Source organism: Equus quagga, chromosome 11 (genome assembly GCF_021613505.1).
Source record: "Equus quagga isolate Etosha38 chromosome 11, UCLA_HA_Equagga_1.0, whole genome shotgun sequence".
Taxonomy (NCBI): Eukaryota; Metazoa; Chordata; class Mammalia; order Perissodactyla; family Equidae; genus Equus; species Equus quagga.
Window position 1 is genome coordinate 72,336,226 of NC_060277.1, and position 19,867 is coordinate 72,356,092.

General features: G+C 40.8%; 1 protein-coding gene across 1 annotated transcript; it reads right to left on the minus strand.

Moving 5' to 3' along the window:
• Positions 1–506: 506 nt before the first annotated feature.
• GLOD4 (glyoxalase domain containing 4) lies at positions 507–19,813 on the minus strand. Its single transcript, XM_046677033.1, has 9 exons — positions 19,682–19,813; positions 17,107–17,156; positions 16,429–16,549; positions 12,470–12,614; positions 8,967–9,103; positions 8,118–8,204; positions 7,744–7,857; positions 7,566–7,652; positions 507–2,001 (listed from the first exon to the last, which is right to left on the minus strand). Exons 1-9 carry the CDS (start codon positions 19,775–19,777, stop codon positions 1,936–1,938), a joined length of 903 nt encoding a protein of 300 aa, XP_046532989.1. The 5' UTR covers positions 19,778–19,813; the 3' UTR covers positions 507–1,935.
• Between the last annotated feature and the right edge of the window lie 54 nt (positions 19,814–19,867).

Genomic DNA, 19,867 nt, shown 5'->3' on the forward strand with positions numbered 1-19,867 from the left:
ACCCAAGGGATATATGAACTTCAACTTACTATGCTAGGACTCCACAAGTCAAAAGACAAAATGACTACTCTGAAAACACTACTCTGGAGAAACTGAAAAACTTTCCGACTTCATCTGTTTAAAAACACCAGCTTGGGAAAACCATCTTTCTTACATCCTTGTTTTCTAGTTGATCATACCATCCCCAAAGATGGGGAAGTAATCATAACTTTTGGGTTAAAATTACTAGCTGCACTATGCAGAGATAAATTTTTGGATTATCAAAAAGGCCAAAGTTGTACACTAAATGGTTTTAGGATGAATTAAACACTAAAGATTGCAACAAAGGAAAAATGACAGGCAGTGAGATAAATAAAAAGGGGCTTCTATCATGAAGCCATACTGTCCCAGGTAGATAAACCACATTAACTTAGACCATACACAGCTGTACCTTTAAGAGAAAAACATTTTGGTACGTTAAAATATAAGATAAGCAGATAAAAAGGAATGGAGTGTGTGTCTAGTCATTCAGTACTTACATAAACCACTTATTTTATTATAACACACTTAGAAGAGCAGAGCGCAGCAGCCTAATACACTGGGGAAAGGATAGTTCATTTTCATGATAACAGTATTACTAGAGATAAACATCAAGAGTTACTTAATAATCTAATAGAAAATCTGAGAATTAACAAGTCATAGTCTAAAGAGACACAGAAGTTTGATCATTCAAAATTCATATAATTTCCCCATGTATAGGAAAAAAGTGAACCGTCTAGAGAAAGAACACGTATAACTTGGTTTGCTTTCAAACTCATGATTGCTTCCCTAAGAGAATTTAAGTCGAATGAAAAGTGCTGTAGAGCTGGAAAAGGATATTTTTTTCTCAGTGAAGGTAAGATCACCCTATAAGAAGGTGAGCTGAAACTCACCCTGAAATTTCCATACCCCAACCCCCCCACTGCCACTGCCAGCAAGGGAGAAAGCAGAGGCTATGATTTACAAGTAATTTCATATGTGCCATTCTGGAACTGGTATCCTCTGAGTCAATCCTTTCCAGTCCCCTCAGTGTCTTCCCTAAAATTGGAACCTGGCCACCACTTTAAATAATGAGTCTGCAGGCTAGTGTGACAGCTTGATTTCAGAAGTATACTTTCAAAAAACATTTAATAAGTATGCCCAATATAATTCTGATTCCAGTGATTAAAATATATTTGTTCTGTAGAACCAAATAGAAAACCATAGGAAAACACTGTTTTCAGGCTGAAGAAATCATTTAATCCATTTTAAAGAAGTCTAACAGGTTCTCTTCTTGTAAGGATTAAAAAAATTTATATATAAAGAAATTAGCAGAGAGCCAGGCATGTAGCAACACAATACATTAGACCCTTCCGGCTGTTTTCCCTGGCTACGCAAAATTTTAAAGCAAGGAATGTGGGGGTGTCAACCAAATCTTTTGGTTGGAGGAACAAAATTTCTTTAAAGATTTTTAAATGTCAAGGCCTGCACTTCATTAGAACAGCACACTGTCATTGGGTGCTGGAAGTATTCCTGCTGTACGCAACTGGTTAGGATTCATTTGAATAGTTCTCATAAAATTTACATGCTTATCAAAACCCCCTTCATCCCCGACCAAAGGTAACGTACCCCATAGCTGCCCCAGGCTGGAAAATAATTTATTACTAATCTAATAAATTAGGTTACACACAGAATGCGCCATTCCAATGACAATGCAGATTATAGCAAGAGTTCGCCTCTAAGCGGACTGATAATAGGATTTTATATCTAAAATGTATCAGAGCTTTCGAAGATTAAAATACATAAATCTTCACCAGCCCAATCTCCTTGTCTGTACAGAAACAACCAGGTTGTGAGAGCATTTATCATGATGGACACACCAGGCCTCACAGGTGCTAGACAGGAACGATAAATGCTTGTTCCACATGATGTCTTCTGTTAACCTGAAGCCTTTGGTTTATTTCGTTTAGCAAACCATTCATCACTTTTATCTGCTGCCATTGCCTATGAAAACAGAAATGGAATATGTATTTATTCTAAGTCCATAAAACAAAACATGCAGTCCACTTCATACCTCACTGCACTGTCTGCAGCAAGAAATTCACAAGGAAAAAGTATTCCTTCAGTGTAGAGTATTACGTTTAATTTGACAGAGGATGCTGATGAGTACTGAGCAACTGCGTGTGAATCCTCACTTTGCAGAGTAAAGGGCAGAGCCTGCAGCCAGGAAGTCTGGCTGGCCGACTGACTAGAGAGCAAGGACCGAGTACCCCAGGCTGTGGGGTCTTTGGTAGAACAGACAGTGCTGTCACTCTTAGCGTCCGGGCAGGCTCTCAAGAACCTTTAGTGCTCATGAGACTTAATCTAAAAAGGAGACCAAATATGAAAAACTATCTTGGCGTTTTAGCTATCAAGCCTGCCTCCTCCCACACCATTCCACTGATGTTGGTTAGTTTTAAATTAAAAAGGAAGCCTTGTTAATAACAACATGTTTTGGTTCCACCAGAGTCCTCTCATCCTATTATTCCATGAGGTTGAGACCAGGAAGCGGGGCTTGCAGAGGGGACTAGGCTTAGAACCTACATCTCTTAAAACTTCCTGTCCAATACAACCAAGCATATGCCAACTAGCTGTTTGGTAAGGAAATACATTCATTTACAAAAAGCAAGTACAGAAATACCTTTATTTATTTATTTTTTTTTTAGGAAGATTAGTCCCAAGCTAACATCTGCTGCCAATCCTCCTCTTTTTGCTGAGGAAGACTGGCCCTGAGCTAACATCCATGCCCAAATTCCTATACTTTGTATGTGGGATGCCTACAACAGCAAGATTAGCCCCGAGCTAACATCTGCTGCCAATCCTCCTCTTTGCTGAGGAAGACTGGCCCTGAGCTAAGATCTGTGCCCATCTTCCTCTACTTTATATGTAGGACGCCTACCACAGCATGGCTTGCCAAGCGGCGCCATGTCCGAACCCGGGATCCAAACCGGTGAACCCCAGGCCACCGAAGTGGAACGTGCGCACTTAACCGCTGTACCACCAGGCTGGCCCCAGAAATACCTTTAAAAATGCCAGTTTTCATTTTGAGCTAGGTATTATGCTGGGTTCGGGTGTGGCAGCAGAGACACAGTCTGAGGCTTTGAGGAGCATACAGAATAGCTGAGGATTCAGACAAGGAAACAACTATTTGCATGAGGGAGTATGTATCTGTGTGTGTGTGTCTTGAAGCATTTGCTACAGTAGAATCACGAACAAAGTAATATCAAGACCAAAGGAAAGAGTAACTAACTGGGTGGAGAAACAGTGTAAAAACACTCATCTACCTTAACAGGAAGTCAAAAGGTGTTGTCTGCAACAGAGAAGGAAGAAACAGAAACCCATGTATTTTTTATTTAGAAAGAGTGAAGCTGAAGTGGCTTCCCTGAGCAGCAGGACTCAGAGATGGGGCAGGACATCACCACATTGCGTTTACATAAAATCTTAGTACTATTTGATTTTTTATTTTGATGAAAATAAAAAGTACTGAAAAAAAATCAAAGTTACGCAAAAAAAAAAAAAAAAAAACCAAACCCACAAAGATGCAGAAGTTTCTGTCTTTCAGGGGCCATAAAAAGTGGGGAGAAATAACAAACTCTCCTGTGGAGAACTCCAAAAAGCTTCTGAGTTTTGAAGGATGAGTGGAATAAGAGAACAAACGCCCCTCTGGTGGAGGCAGGAAGATCTGTATCTTGGTCCATATAAGCAGCTCACTGGGACTAGGACGGGCTGAGTCAGGGAGGAGAGCTGCACAGAAGACCAGGGTAGGGAAGGGGCAGACACGTCACACGCTCTGTCAAAGAGTCTGCAACGTATCTTGGAGACAATAGAGAGCTAGCAGGTTAACCAGCTTTAAAAGGACCGTGTGGACTCAGGCTCTAGAAAGCTGATGCTGACAGCGGGGACTGACTGGAAGGTGGGAGGATGCTTCTGCAGTGCTACAGGTGAGAATGAGGGCCTTTGCAAAAGGGAAGTAGATGACAAGGTTTCAGAGGGGGAACTCACAGCTCCTGGTGACTAACAGCTAATAGAATATAGGGGTGAGGAGAAACAATATTCAAAAATGAGTCTGTCTGTAAATCTATCGCTATTCTAAAATAAAATGCATATTAAATGTTAAAAAAAAAACTGGCTCTAAGGATTCTAGCTTAAACAGCTGGGATAACAGAAATACAGCGCTGTTCAGGGGAGGGAGCAGAGTACAGAGGAGGAAAAACGGTTGTGAAGCCTGAAAGGCCTCCCCGGTCAAGCCCTTGCCCTGCCACCTACTGAGTGTCTAATGCTGGGTGACTTAATCTTTTCGAGCTTCAGTTTTCTCATGTGAAAAGAGAATGCTATCAATCTTGCACATTGTGGTAAGAATTAGAGAATATATATGAAGCACTTAAGAACGTGTCAATATAGGAGATGCTTAGTAAATAGTAACTTTTATCTTTATATTATTAAAAGAATGGATCTGAGGTAAGATAACTTACAGACATCCTGAGATTGAAATGTCCATGGTTTAGCCAGGTGAAGAGGTCTCACTGGCCACAACACTAGTCTGAACACAAAAAGCACTAAACATAAAAGAAAAAGTTGATAGACTGGACTTAAAAAAAAATTTCTGCTCTTCCAAAGACTCTATTAAAAAAAATAAAGAAGCAAGCCACAGACTGGGAAAAGTACTTGCATTTGCAGATATCCAACAAATGACTCACATCCAGGACTCCAACAAATCAACCAAAAAAAAGATAATCAAATTTTTAAAAAATGGATTTGAATGGGCCTTGAGAAATAAGCAAGTATTCAAATGAGAAGAGATGTTCCAGGAGAATAAAATAATGTAAGCAAAGACACATAGAGTGAAAATAAATTCATATTCAAGAGATTAGAGAATAGATCAGAATGGTTAAATATCTAGGGTTGAAATTACATGGTGCCTGAGATTTGCCTTAGAATTCTCCAGCATAAAAGAAAGTGGAGTGGGAAGTAATGATGAAAAATTATGGCACAGAGTTGATTGGTGTCAGTCACATAGGAATTTGTTGTACTCTCCTGTGTATATCTGAAATTTTTATTTTTTTAAATTTAAAAAAAGTTTTAAATTATTTTTTTAGGAAGATTAGCCCTGAGCTAACTTCTGCCAATCCTCCTCTTTTTGCTGAGGAAGACTGGCCCTGAGCTAACATCCGTGCCCATCTTCCTCTATTTTATATGTGGGATGCCTGCCACAGCATGGCTTCATAAGCAGTGTGTAGGTCCACACCTGGGATCCAAACCAGTGAACCCTGGGCCACCAAAGTGGAGTGCGTGAACTTTACTGCCACACCACTGGGCCAGCCCCATATATCTGAAATTTCTAATCATGAAGTATTAAAAATAAAATCTATTATGGAAAGAAATGGACAAAAGACTTGAACATAGAATTCACAAAGGAAGATATACAAATGGCCAATAAGCATATGAAAAGGTACTCAACATTGTTAGTCATCAGGGAAATGCAAAATTAAACCATAATGAGAAACCATTTTATATGTACTAGAACAGCTAAAACAAAACCCCAAAGAAACACAAATGTTGGTGAGGATGTAGAGAAGCTGGATCTCTCATAAACATACATGGCTAACAGGAGTGTAAAATGGTTCAATCACTTTGGACAACTGTTTGGCTGTTTCTTATAAAGTCAAGACAATTCCACTCCTAGGCAGTTACCCAAGAGAAACGAAACATATGTCTATAAGAAGATTTACACAAGAATGTTCATAGCAGTTTTCTTTATAAAAGATAAAAATCTGGAAATAATTCAAATATCCACTATTGGAAGAATGCATAAGCAAATTATTATATTCATAAAATTGAATACCACTCAGCAGTAAAAAAAGAATAAACTCTGATATGTGCAATTACATGGAGGAATCTCAGAAATGTTGAGTGAAAGAAGCAGGCACAGAAGAATACCTTCTGAATGATTACATTTATATGAAGTCCAAGGACAGACAAAACTAATGTGTCAGAAATCAGAATAGTAGTTGCCTAAAAGGTGGGAGTGGGAACTAACTGGAAATGGACATGAGAGAACTTTCTACAACGATGAAAATGCTCTTTATTCTGAGTAGTGATTGTATGAATATATATAACTGTCAAAACTCACCAAATTTAATACTAAGTTTCTGTACATTTAAATTCAATGTGTATTTTACCTCAGTAACAACAAAACATACTTATTTGGAGCTTAGGGAGGAGTAGCAACTAGAAATTAGCAAGTCAGAGAACAGATGATGGTGAAGCTCAAAGCAGAGGTAACCTGAGCAGTAGCTAACTTCTACTTAGAGAAGAGACAGAATGCAGAACAAGGAGGAGAGGCAGCCAAAGTGGGACCGTGGGTAAGATCACTGTGGGATCAGACACAGAAAGAGATGCCTGTGACGGAGAAGACGCTGACAGAGAAATAGGAAGATGGCACAATCTCTACCACCAAAGGAGAAGAGAGCTCGAAAGAGGAGGAAGCTGGTGAGTGAGATGTAGAGTGAGAAGGAAACAGTCTAGCAAAATCGCCAACTGAGAGGCTACCTGAGATTCTATTTTTCTTTACGGTAAAATTTATAAATGCTATATTTTCTACACATTTCCTGCTTTAATTAACATTGAGTGTTCATTATTACGTCAGCAGTTTGCCAAGCTCTATAAAATATACAAAAAATTCAAATTAAAAAAAAAACTACAAAAAATTTTTTTAAAATATATAATGATCCTATGAAGTGAATAATCTTATTTTCTTAAATTTTTAGATATGAAAACTGAAGTTTAGAGACTTTAAGTAATGGAACCAGGATAGACTGATTCTTTCCTTTAATCATCAACAGAGTATTCACCAAGTACCTACCACACACCAGGTATGTGCTAGAAGCTGGGGGACAACAATGAACAATTGCTTGGATGCTGAAGGACCAAGTTTGATGAGAATAGAAAAAGTAACTGCTGGATTTGGCAGATGGAGGTCACTGATGACATCAACACAAGCATTTCACTGAGTGACAGGAGCCAGTGCAGAATAGACTGAAGTGTGAATGGGAGGTAAGAAGTAGAAACAGTGTGTAGGCAGATTTTTAAAAGAAATCTAGAGAAGGGATATGGGGTAAATAGAAGATTTTTAAAAGATAGGAGACACTGGAGCTTGTTTGTATGCTGAGAACAATTCACTAGAAAGGAAGAGAATGGTGCTGTAGAATGGAAAAGAGATGACGAAAAGAGCTAAGGACGTGGGAAGGGATGGTATGCGGGCATTTCCATTCACTGAGCAGAACAGGGATGTATACAGCAGGAGTGGTTCCCCAAGGCAGCCTGAGGTAGTGGGAAGGCACATATGCTGCACCCAGGTAAGAGTCATACGGAAGACACAAGAGGCAATGAAGACACAAGTCCTTGGCTTACAAGTCACCTTGACAGCACAAGAACATCGTTCTAATAGTAAGAACTGGACCCTTCTCCATACACACTTAATGCAATCCCCCTTGGGCCCATGGTGATATAAATTTAGAAAGGAGACTCACATCATTCAACAATTTGCTTCCCTCTGGATCCATCTTAGAAAGTTCTCGAAATGCTTCATCCCCCACAAAGCAAATTTCATGTCCATCCTACACCAATAAAGAAAAAAGAAGTTTGGCAAAAAGACACCTCAGAAGGGACCTGTGGTTGCAGCCTGTCCCGTTCCTGAGTAATACTTACAGGGTCAGCCAGGATGACCACTTGAACCGTGGCTTTCCCTGGGGTATCCAGACTCACCAGGGGAGTCAGGATCTTTTGGTTCTCCCTTTTCATCAAGTCTTCTAAGTCCGGTAACTTGAGGAAAACAAAAAGGCAGAGTAAGCACTCTGACACCGTAGTCCCCTCCCCATCAGCCCTAGAGGAGTATTAGATCAGCCAGAAAGAACCCAGGCACCACTTGTTTGATTTTATTATCTCGGCTGCTCTTGAGACAACCGTTGAACTTGATACCAGCACCAGAATCAGAATGAACCTAAACAAGGGAAGGCCAAAGTTCTCAGCTGGTTGCACTAGCCAGACACAGCTTAACCCGAAGATCTGGTACCAAACAGTACCTCTTTTTGGGGGCAAGAAAAGGCAATTCTTCCAAAAGCTGCTGCATGATCAACTGCACCCTGGATGGCCTGGAGCTCCAGCTTACACTGAAAAGAAATAAGGCAGGGAAGATGATATTCGGTAAACAAATTCAAACAGTACTACAGGAGTAAAGTAAAAACCAAGTCTCCCTCCCACTCTCACCTCAGAGGCGACCAGTCAGCAGTTTCCTGTGGATCCTTCCAGAAACACAGCACGCATTGATCTTTTTTCCCCACACAAATGGTAGCATAGTTTACACATTATTCTATCCCTTGTTTTTCTCTAATTAATGTTACCGTATCAGCAGATAAAGACTTGCCTCATTCTTTCTGATAGCTCCATGGTAATCCATTCTACAGAGGAACCATAAACTACTGAACTACTCCTCTAACCCACAGGACGTTTAGGTTATTTCTTATATTTTGTTACTACAAACACTGCTGCAACAGACAACCTTGTACCCACTTCTCTGTGCACATGTATGATAAGTAGGAGCAGATCTGCTGGGTTAAAGTGCAAGGACTAAATTATGCTCAAATGCTATGTTACTTTTTTAAAAAAAATGATGAAATTATTATCATTACAGCATTAAATCTTGTCTACATCTCTTCTCACTCAGCAATTCCACTTCTGAAAGGATATAACACCAAATATAAACGAAGGTAATATCTGAGTGGTGAGGTTGTCAGCATTTTTTATTTTCTTCTTTCTGTTTATCTGTATAAATATTGAATTGCTGTGAACAAACTATGGAAATAACCTTCATATTCATCTCATTTTTAAGCCAAACTCAAAGTAACAGATTATTTCTCTCCAAGATCACTCACCTGGTTATCAGCATAGCCCAGCAAAGCCTTTTGTTTCTCTTCATCTTTTTCATAAATTTTCATTCCCAGTAGATTAGACCAGTAGTTCAAGGACTTCTGAAGATCAGACACTGCCAGAGTTACTTTTAATACAGGATCTTTAGGATAATAAAACAGCAGGAATAGACAAGTCAACGCAATGGAATAGAACAGAAAGACCAAAACAGGCTCAAGTATATATAAGAATTTAGTTTATAATAAGAAAGAGATTTTTAAGTCAGTACGAAAGGGCACACCTTTAAACTCAATGGCAAAACATATTGCTGATGGGTTGGTTAAAGGATTAAGTTTATAGAATGAAACTATGAAAATACTATAAACAGGTGATCATTTACACAATTTTGGGGTGAAGAAAGATTTTTTAAAAATCTGACACTGAAGGGGCCAGCCCGGTGGCGCAGCGGTTAAGTGCGCACTTTCCGCTTCTCAGAGGCCTGGGGTTTGCTGGTTCGGATCCCGGGTGCAGACATGGCACCGCTTGGCAAGCCATGCTGTGGCAGGCGTCCCACGTATAAAGTAGAGGAAGATGGGCACGGATGTTAGCTCAGGGCCAATATTCCTCAGCAAAAAAGAGGAGGATTGGCAGTAGTTAGCTCAGGGCTAAGCTTCCTCAAAGAAAAGAAAAAAAAAATCTGACACTGAAGATAGAAAAACTATGAAGGAAAAAATTTGCTAAGTTAATTACATGAAATGAAAAACTGTTAGAAAACAAACACCAAAAAAAGAATTACAATCAAAATTAAAGGGTAAACAACAAAGTAGGAAACATTTTTTGCAACATACATGACAAAAAATCCTAATATTTAAATCACTTTCAAACATCAATAGGAAAAAGATAAACATCCTAGAAAAATAGGCAAAAGGCACAAAGCAGTGATTCACAAAAGAAGGAATTGGAATGGTCGATGAACACAGGAAAAAATACGCACACTCACAAATAATCAAAGAAATTAGAATTCAAATAAAACATTTTGCTATCTAATTGGCAAATAATTTAAAACATCTGCAGTGTTAACTGATAGTACAGTGTGAAAAATCACTATCACATTAATATTGGTAGAGTGTAAATTAGTACATTTCTGGGCAACAATCTGACAGAATGTATCAAAAACCTAAAAAACGCACACTGCTATTGAAAGAGCAATCCCATTTTCAGTAATTAAAGGAGTAATTGTGGATATATGAAGGGCTTTTGTCACAAAGGCATTCATCACAGTGTCTCTCATAACGACGAAACACCAGAGGCAACACATATCTCCAACAGGAGAGAATTGTTTATCTTCCTACAATGTAATACGATGGAATCCCTACAAAGGAATCTAAAAGAAAAATGTATGTTTAATTCTATATTTATTTCTTTTGATAAAGAATTGGAAAGATATACTCTAAAATATTAACAGTGATTATTTCTGGATATATACATACTGTTTTCTTCTTCTTCTTTTTTATTTGCTTATCTGTTTGTCTAGGAAAAAAATCTCTTCTTCTGGGCTGGCCTGGTGGTGTAGTACTTATGTTCGTACGCTCCACTTCGGTGGCCCAGGGCTCACTGTTTCAGATCCCGAGTGCACCGCTCATTAAGCCATACCCACACAGAAGAATCAGGACTTACAACTAGGATATGCAACTATCTACTAGGGATTTAGGGAGAAAAAACAAAAAAGAGGAAGATTGGCAACAGATGGTAGCTCAAGGCCAATCTTCCTCACCGAAAAGCATACTTAAAAGAAAAAAGATTCTCTTTAAAAAAACACTCTTTTTAGTAAAAAGGAAAAAGTTATATTAAAACACTTAACATTATTGGAAACTTCATATTGTAAAGTGACTTTCTGAAGAGCTGTTCCAAATCCCCATCTGACTATGACAAATTCAATACATTTTCTTCAGTTTACTAGTCCCGTTTGCCAGAAGAGCAATACCATGACTAAGGCAAAGTGTTTCTCGTAGGTGACTCTGCCTGGCAGACTGTTTTTGTTTATCCTATTCACCGATAAATCAACAAATTCCAGATGACTCGGACCCTGAAGGGATGCACGGGTAGGAATGGTGACAAGTGGCTGAAACTACCCAGAAGTGAGTGATTCAAAAGAAGGATGGACACCAGCTGGACTGATAGATGTGACTCTACTACCAATCGGAAAGGAATGCCCCAAATGTATTATCATGTCAAAGGACAAAAACATCTTAGGACTGTGGGGCTCTCCATTATTTTATGCACGGAAACATCATTAAGACTAGGGAAAAAATGTACTGTGCAAATAGCGGCAGGAGCTAAGTTTTAAAGTTAGCCTATAAAGCAATGGTCACCTATCAATAAAAATAATCATAAAAATCCCTTAAGTCACCAGAGAAGTACAGAAATACCATCTCTCAGTAAGTCCCAAAGCGCCAGGAACCAATCACTGTTTCTTTTGCTGAGCTCCAGATGAAAAGCAAGCAGCATTCATACAATCAAACTCAGTGTGAGGGGCATTTGGGACTTGAGGCAGACCAGGGGAGGAAAAGGAATGCATGTCTTCCATCTCAGGTTCACTTAGGGGCATGTGTTCACTGAGCAAAATGGCACGCAGAATTGCCCTTGCTCTTCACCAGTATTTGTTCTTTCCTTTTGCTTTTCTTTGGCAGAGCAGGTAGCAGAATTTGCAGGAATTAAATACGTGCATGATGAGGGTCCCTCTGCAGTAAACAAAACATGTCATGCGAAGTTTCTTTCTGCTCCTACGGCAGTCAGTGTGGTGGGCTCCTCACTTGCATTCCACCTCGCTCCCCGAGTACCAGCGTTAAAGTGTGGGAAACTGACTTCAGCTGGAGGGAAATGACTAACTGGTCTAAGAATAATCCTATTTCTCCTGCCAGTGATTGGTTCAGAAGCAGGCTGTGAATCAAATCTGACCAGGAAGTTTACTGGAAGATTCTAGGAAAGTTTTGCTCTGCTCTTAAAAAAGAGCAACAGGAAGTCAGTCTCTCCCTCTCCTGCCAGAAGACAGTATAGAGGCATGTAGCCCCAACTGCTACTGGCAGCCATCCTACAGCCTACAACCTCTAGGAGGAATAGACCCCTGCGAACAAGAGAATGGAGAGAGAGAGAAAATTCGGGTCCTTGATGCCACTGCTGAGCTGCTGAATCAACTAACCCTGACATCTTTCCTACCTACAGAACGCCTGCTCTGTGAGCTAAAAAGATTTTTATTGTTCAAGCTAGTCTAAGTTGGGTTTTCTGTTACTCGCAAGTGAAAGTATCTTAAATAGATACATCACTGGTAGGACGGAAGCAGTCTAGATCCTCTATGGTTATGCACTCAAGTTCTAATATGACAATATAATTTCTCAGAGAACACTGGCATGGGAAAGATATGTCAAGTCAATATAGAAAGACTCTCCAGGAGAAAGAAACCTAGCTCTCTCTCCTCTTCCATCAAAGATGCCTTTACACAGAGGGCTCTTATTAGCCCTGGTATAATTACCTGACTGAGGTGGACTGCGATTCTGCAAATAGAACTTATATCCTCCTGGGGCCTCAGTTTCAAAAACACCTTCTGCAACTTCACTGAGTGGCCACTCCAGCTTCCTGGCATTGCTGACAGCCTGGCTAGAAGCGAGTGTGATACCCTATGACAAACAACAAGATCACTCAAGTGTATAATCACAACAGACCTTTTAAAGAACAATATAATGAAGCAAAACCCCATTGCCTTTGTGTCAAATCACTGAAGATTTCATTGACATTCAAAATTTTCTTCTAGTTATTTAGAAGCAGGTTTTGGGTATTTTTCTCCTACGAAGATTCCAACTTCGTGAATTGTAGGACAAAAATTCAAATGCCAGAGAAGTTTGATCCATTTAATACCAAACATAATCTCTCCTAATTTTATTTTATTTATTTATTTATTTTTTATTTTTCTTTTTTGAGGAAGACTAGCCCTGAGCTAACATCTGTCAATCCTCCTCTTTTTTGCTGAGGAAGACTGGCTCTGAGCTAACATCCGGGCCCATCTTCCTCTACTTTATATGTGGGACGCCTGCCACAGCATGGCCTGCCGAGCAGTGCCATGTCTGCACCCGGGATCCGAATCGGTGAACCCCGGACTGCCAAAGCAGAACATGCACACTTAACCGCTGCGCCACTGGGCCAGCCCCTCTCCTAATTTTAAAGATCTAGTCAGAGAAATATTGATCTTAACTTTGGCTCCCCAGCTACCTATTTAAGATGTTTTGGGGCCAGCCCCAGTGGCCTAGTGGTTAAGTTCAGTGCTATCTGCTTCGGTGGCCCAAGTTCGGTTCCTGGGTGCCAACCTACACCACTCTGTTAGCAGCCCTGCAGTGCTAGCAGCCAAAATAACAGAAAATAGAGCAAGATTGGCATGGATGTTAGCTCAGGGCAAATCTTCCTCAGCCAAAAAAAAGAAGAAAAAGAAGTTTTGTTTTTATTTTTGCTTTTTAAACAAAAAAATTTAAACCAACTATCAATGCGGTCTTTCTTTAAATTTAATCAAAATATCCAAAAATGTTCACTTATGCCTTCTGATAAGGCCAGCCTCATTGCTAGCCGGGATTATCGTAAGAGCCTCTTTCCGCCTCCAGTCTTGTCAATCCATCATCCACACTGCAGCCAGAATAAACTTTCCAAAACACATCCTACAGTCTCTTCTCAAGACAGCAACCCCATGTTGTTTTCCCTCTGCTTAAAAACCTCCAGGGCTCTTCACTTCACTCAGAGATGGCTTATAATGGCCTAAAAGGCCCAACACAATCTGGCCCCATGCCATTTCTGATGGCATCTCTTCCCACTTTCCCCTTGCTCTCTCTATTCCAGCCGACTGCCCCGCTTGCACTTTCTTGAACATGCCAGGTGCTGTCTGAGGGCTTTGGCACAGGCTAGTCTCTTTACCTGGAAAACTCTTCCCCAAGACATCCACACAGCTAATCCCTTATCTCCTTCAAGCCTTTGCTCAAATACCACCTCCTCACTGTCACCTACCAACCTCAACACCCTACTTCAAATTAAAACTAGTCATCTGCTCCATACTGCCAACCCCCCGTACTCTGCTCTATTCTTTCCCTAGAACAATGATCACCTTTAAAATAACATATTATATGACTGATTTATTTATTCTATTTATTGTCTGTCAGGTCCTGGACCCCCTCCCACCAGGCATAGATTTTTGTCTGTTTTGTTCACTGGTGATTCCAGGGTTCCAGGAACAGTGCCTGGCACACAGTAGGCGCTCAGTAAATACTTATTGCATGAGAAATACTGTAATAAATGATTTAATACATAAGTCATTTCACATATTTGTTAACATATATGTAAACTAAATTTCTAAAAGTGAAACTCCAAGGTCAAAGGGTAAACGCATTAATTACTTTGATAATGCCAAACTGAGGGTGTACCAACTTACACACTTATTAGTAATGTATGAAAGTGCCAGTATTCCAAATCCTTCCTAAAACAGTGTGTTATCACTTTGATTTCTGCCAATCTGATAGGTGACAAACGGCAGCTTGGAAGCTGAATATCTTTTTCAATGTTTAAGAGACATTTCTAATTTCTTTTCTGTGAACTGTCTGTTGATAGTTTCACCTTTTTAAAAAATTAAGTTGTTCATCCTCTTCTTTTTAATGTGTAGGAGTTGTTTATGGATATGGGAGCTCCACTTAACCTGTTTTTCTTTTTGTTCCACAAACCAAATAGCACAGAAGGTACCTTTCATCAGGGACACTTTACTACCCAAGTCTCTCGGGAAGACCCACAGTGGAGCAGCCACGCTGTTCTCCTCCACTCTCATGACCTCTAGCACCTGCAGTCCCACTAACCGACATTTGACTTGAGCTGGTTAAATGTTGTGGCACCAAGATGATTTTGCTCGTCTTTCTCTCCCTGATTTAAATTTGAAGAGTAAAGAAAAGAAAGGTAGGAAGAAACACAAAGAAACTCTCAAATATACTCAATCACCAAATCCTATCAACTCTACCTCCTAAACATCTCTCAGATCCATCCCCTTCTCTCCATCTCCCACTCCTACCATGTTAGTTAAGGAGCTGCTAGTCACTCACTGTATTGTCCTTCCAGCTAGTTCCCTCACTTCCAGTCTTGCTCACTTCCAACCCCAGCTCTAGCCAGGTGGATTCTTGCACATCACAAATACTATGTCATTTCCTTGCTTAAAAATGGCTTCACTCTGCTCGTGGAATGAAGTCTAAACTGTCCTAATATGATGTGGCCCCAGCTTACTTCTTCAGCCTCAGCTCTACCCCCTCCCTTCTTCACACACGAAGCTCCAACCAGACTGCTCTACTCCCAGGTCTCCGAGTACCATGGTCTGTCTCACCTCCAGGCCTGTGCACATGGTGAGGATGCTCATCTCACCCTCCCACTCCAACCCCACTCACCTGGCTCAGATGTCACTTTCAGGAATCTTTCCCCCAATTCTCACCTCTCTGACAACAGGCTAGGAATTCCTCCTATGTAGTCCCACACTCCCCTGTTCTTATCCCAATCTTATCACTTTGTTGTCTCTTTACTTGTTCCCCCAACCAGACAGGAACCTCCTTAGGCCAGGGAACGTGTTTCACTTTCTATTGTATCCCCCAGGACTTAATGAGGTACACATTATATAGTAAGTGACAATAAATATCTATTAAACGAATAAATTAGTTACAGACATGAAGAGTGAGAAAGAGAAAACCAAATATACTAATACGTTAAATGTGAAGAATCCTTTCCATTTACAAAACACTTTTATACATATTTGATCCTCATAAAAATTTCCATCTCAATATCATTATTATTTTAACATGAGTTAACAGGAACAGTGAGATCGAATGGCCAAAACAACATCTGGCACGAGGTAGGTTTGCTCAGTAGATTCTGAGTGAAAATTAGTTACTCCTATCTTGCTATGCATTTGGGCCCAGTGACATTATATCTAGCACACAGTAAGTGCTCAATAAGTGGTAGATATTATTACCACATAACTTGAATCTTTGAATGAATGAATGAATGCAGTGTTTGCAATGCCTTCTTCTCTCTCTCCTTAAAACCTCCTCAGGTTTTTCTCTAAGATTGGCTATAAATGCCCAATCCAATCCTAACAGTCCACTAGAGAAAAAAAATTTCTCTGAATGGTGATCAGGACCGGACCAGACCAATGACCGTGGCCCTTCTACCTCTCTAGGTTCAGTCTTCCCCTTGAGGAATCTTGTCTCCTTCAAAGTTGTCTCTAAGTCTTGAGCGTGATTCCTAAATACTGGGAAAGCACATTTCATCCGGAAGCCAGCTCTGAGACAGAATTTTTTTTTTAAACAGAAAACATCATGAAACTAATCACTAAAGTGCATCACTTCTGCAGCCATGACACCTAAAGTTGCATCAGTCATCTCCATAAACGGTACAGCCATAAATCTGATAGAACCAAATATTTACCAAGAAGTCATTGCCAAGCTTGTAGTCTCCGATGCCATAATTGTAAGTCAGTTCTGCAACAAAATGATCATCCTCAGGTCCAAATCCCACCATTGTTTTACTCCATTTGCCATCATAAGGCCTAGAAAAATGAAAGTAAATGAACTCAGTGACCACAGACAAAATCTGCCTCAGCCCTCCCCCAAAGAACTACTGGGACAGAGAGATGGGCAGTCCCTTCCAGTCCTCTAAGTACCCATAAGGATGAGATGACCTCAGCTGGTGCTAAGAGCAACTGTGGACAGTGCTTGTGGGTCCCATCACCAAAGGCTCCAAAGACCGTCCATTTGCCACTTCCTTGAAGGAAAGATTCATTTACGCTTTCTTTAAATAGGTGACAGAATCCTATAAAGACAGTTTTCCAACCTGACTTTAATTTATTCTTTTGTATAACCATCAATGAGCATGCTACTCCCATCAGGCCTTGGAATTTTCCTGCTTGCTGTGGCTACTAAGCTTAAGAGACACTCATAAGATATTGCTTTATCCAGAGCACATACTTATTTGTGCTCCTGAAGTTGCCTAATTTATTGCCTCCTTAATTTCTTCCACTGTCTTATAGTCACTTTTGAGAAACTGCCTTCTGTTCTCCAGGGGTATTCAGAGCCTAAAGAAGATTTTAAGAATCAAGTGTCATACCCATTACAGGTAGCTTTGCAGCCTTCTTCAAATTCCTCATGCCGCAGAATCTGGTAAGGGAATTAGAATAACTTGTAAGGTTTTACGAGTACTGCACACACAGCATATTTAACGTAAATTAACATGTCAAAACACTGATATTATCATCTGTGCGCTTTACTGGTAAATCGAACAAAAGATAGTTATCTTTCTATCTTTCTCAGGCTTGAAGTAGTGGAAGTAAGGAAGAACAACTGGATACCAAGGGTCAGGCATCAAGCAAAGTTGTGAAATCTATTTAGACTGGGAAGCAACGCTATGCAGGAAAAAAAATGTGGCCTTCAGCATTGCAGAAGTCTGATTTAAAATTGTGGCTGTCACCTAGTAGTTGTGTAACTCTGAGGACACCGCTTAGGATCTGAGTCTCCTAATATGCTGTGAAAATAGATAATTTATTAAAGCAGTTGACATGGAATCTAGTACACAGTAGGCTCTCAATGTGCTAGTTTCTATTTTCCCTTTTGATTCCCACTGCTACTGCTCCAGTTCAAGCTCGCATCACTTCTCTCATGGACTATTGCAAATCATCTTTATTGATCGCCTTCCTTAAAACCACCATAAAATTATGTCCCTAAAGCACAGCTCTGATCAAAACACTGCCCTGTTCTAAAACGTAAGAGATCTCTCTACTTACTGTGGCATAAAATCCAAATTCCTTTGCATGGTATTCAAGGTACTATCAGAAGCAGTCCCACCCTATTGGTCCTGATATCCCATCCCCTCAACTTCAGCTAAGTAACCTAAGCTAAAGGCATATAAAACTAGTGGTGCTTCTCAAACACACCTATTCAGTTTTTCTAGTACCCTCCCACCCCAATCGTGGTCTGTGGAAATCCTACCTATCTTTAGAGGTCAACTCAAACACAAGGTCTCCACGGATTACCTCCTGATGACCCAGGTTAGAGTTAAATCTCTCCCTCTGTGGTAATTTTATAGTAATAGTAGCTAATGCTTACATAATACATACGATGTGCCAAATGCTACACATATAATAATGCGTTTAATCTTCACAACAAACCTTCAGTCAGTGAGGAAACACATTAAGGGAGAGCTTTGTGGTTTTCTATCACTTTCAAATTTCTCTTTCCATTACTGCTAGCTATGTACAAATCCAATTTCCACTCCCACATCATCTCAGGCCAGGAGCTTTTATGGAAGACAGATATCAGGGTCGTTTTCATCCTCATCACAAAAGTTCAACACAGTACCACAGAACTGTTGACGAAAATAATCCATAACCAATCTATAAACGAAAATTTGGGTGAGTTTATTCTGAGCTTAAATCTGAGGATTATAACCCGGGAGAGTCTTTCCACAAATGAACAGAGCACTCCAAAGAAGTGGGGGTATACAGGGTGGTTATATACCCTCAAAGAGTATGTTTCACATATGATTGAAATGTCCCTTTTACAATAGGCTGCTCTGTCAGCACAGCAATTGATGGAAATGGCAGATAGGTCTGCTCTCTCAGTGAATGCCGCGGGGTGGCAGGTGTGTTGCCTCGGGCTGGGTGGTCACAGATGAGTGCTGCAATTGGTTCCCAGCCTAAAGAAAGATGCTTAATCTTTAAGGAGATGCCAACGTTGGGAGGGGGAGAGAAGTTGCACCTTTATCTCAAGGGCCTTTACTCTTGCCATAGGGAATCTCTAAAGCAGATATACAATGCATACTCAACGGCCTCGGTCAGGCCCTTTTGGAAAGACAAGGTCAGGCGGAATTAGGTTTACACAAAATGGCTTCCTCATATACTCTAATATATCCTATTACTTGCCATTTTTATTTGTCAAAACACAGACGATATTTTTCAAAAGCCTGATGAATTCAGCTAACTCCCTTTGCACTCCACGTCTTCTGCACTGTTGCACCTCTAAAGCCCTTGCTTATCAGGAGACCTCCAAAGGCTTCCACCTGCATCTGCCACCCAGGTGACCCCTGCAGAATCACAGCTGCTCAAGGCTAGAGAAATGCCGCTTCTGGGCATCGGAGAGGAGAAAGGGTTCTCTCTTCACACTTAGATCTGGACTGTTGAGAGGATAGTCAGAGCATTCATCCAGAGAGATCCAAAAAATTATCCAAGAGCCCATTCAAACCAGCCCTGAGAAAAGCAGAACTCTTAATATGCTGAGTACCGAAACCGAAAAGCTCCAAACCAGAAGCGACTGAGTTACTGATCATTGGAAGAGTATTATATAACCTTTTGTTTGTTTACTGTCTTTCCCACTAGACTGGAAGCTCCACAGGGCAGGAGCTCAATATTTGTGAGTGAACTTAAATGAAAGAACGTGTGTGGGCATATAGTCTGTGACTACTAAGGGTGAACCCCCCCTTTCAAAGGCCGTCTAACCCAACCAGCGACTCGCAACACTTCCTAAAGCTGAAAACCCAACAGGGCTAACGGGGAGCCCAAGGGCTAAGGTCAGACTCCCGGGTTCTGGCTGAGATTCACGACACACCCATTTCTGCCCTCCCTCGGCCAGGTGTGGCTCAGCGGCCCGTGCCAACCTCGCGGGCCAGCCCCTCTCGGCCCCGTCTGCACCTTCATTCCCAGGACATCACGATAGAAACGCGCCGTCTGGAAGCGGTTTCCCACTTTAAACACGAAGTGCAGAGCCCGCCGAGTCGCCATGACCATCAGCACCACACACCCGTGACACGTTACAGCGCCACACCGCCCACAGATGACGCATGGGGCCGGTGACGTCATTGGTCGCCGCCGGCGCGC

What these genes read in the sequence shown, in the direction of transcription:
- GLOD4 (XM_046677033.1), bottom strand. Translation starts at nt 19,777, where the DNA reads ATGGTCATGGCGACTCGGCGGGCTCTGCACTTCGTGTTTAAAGTGGGA. An exon ending in TGGGCTATGCTGATAACCAG is followed by an intron (nt 8,205 to 8,966) that starts GTGAGTGATCTT and finishes ATTTCTTTTCAG; the next exon opens with TGTAAGCTGGAGCTCCAGGC. An exon ending in TTTCTTGCCCCCAAAAAGAG is followed by an intron (nt 7,858 to 8,117) that starts GTACTGTTTGGT and finishes GTTTTCCTCAAG; the next exon opens with TTACCGGACTTAGAAGACTT.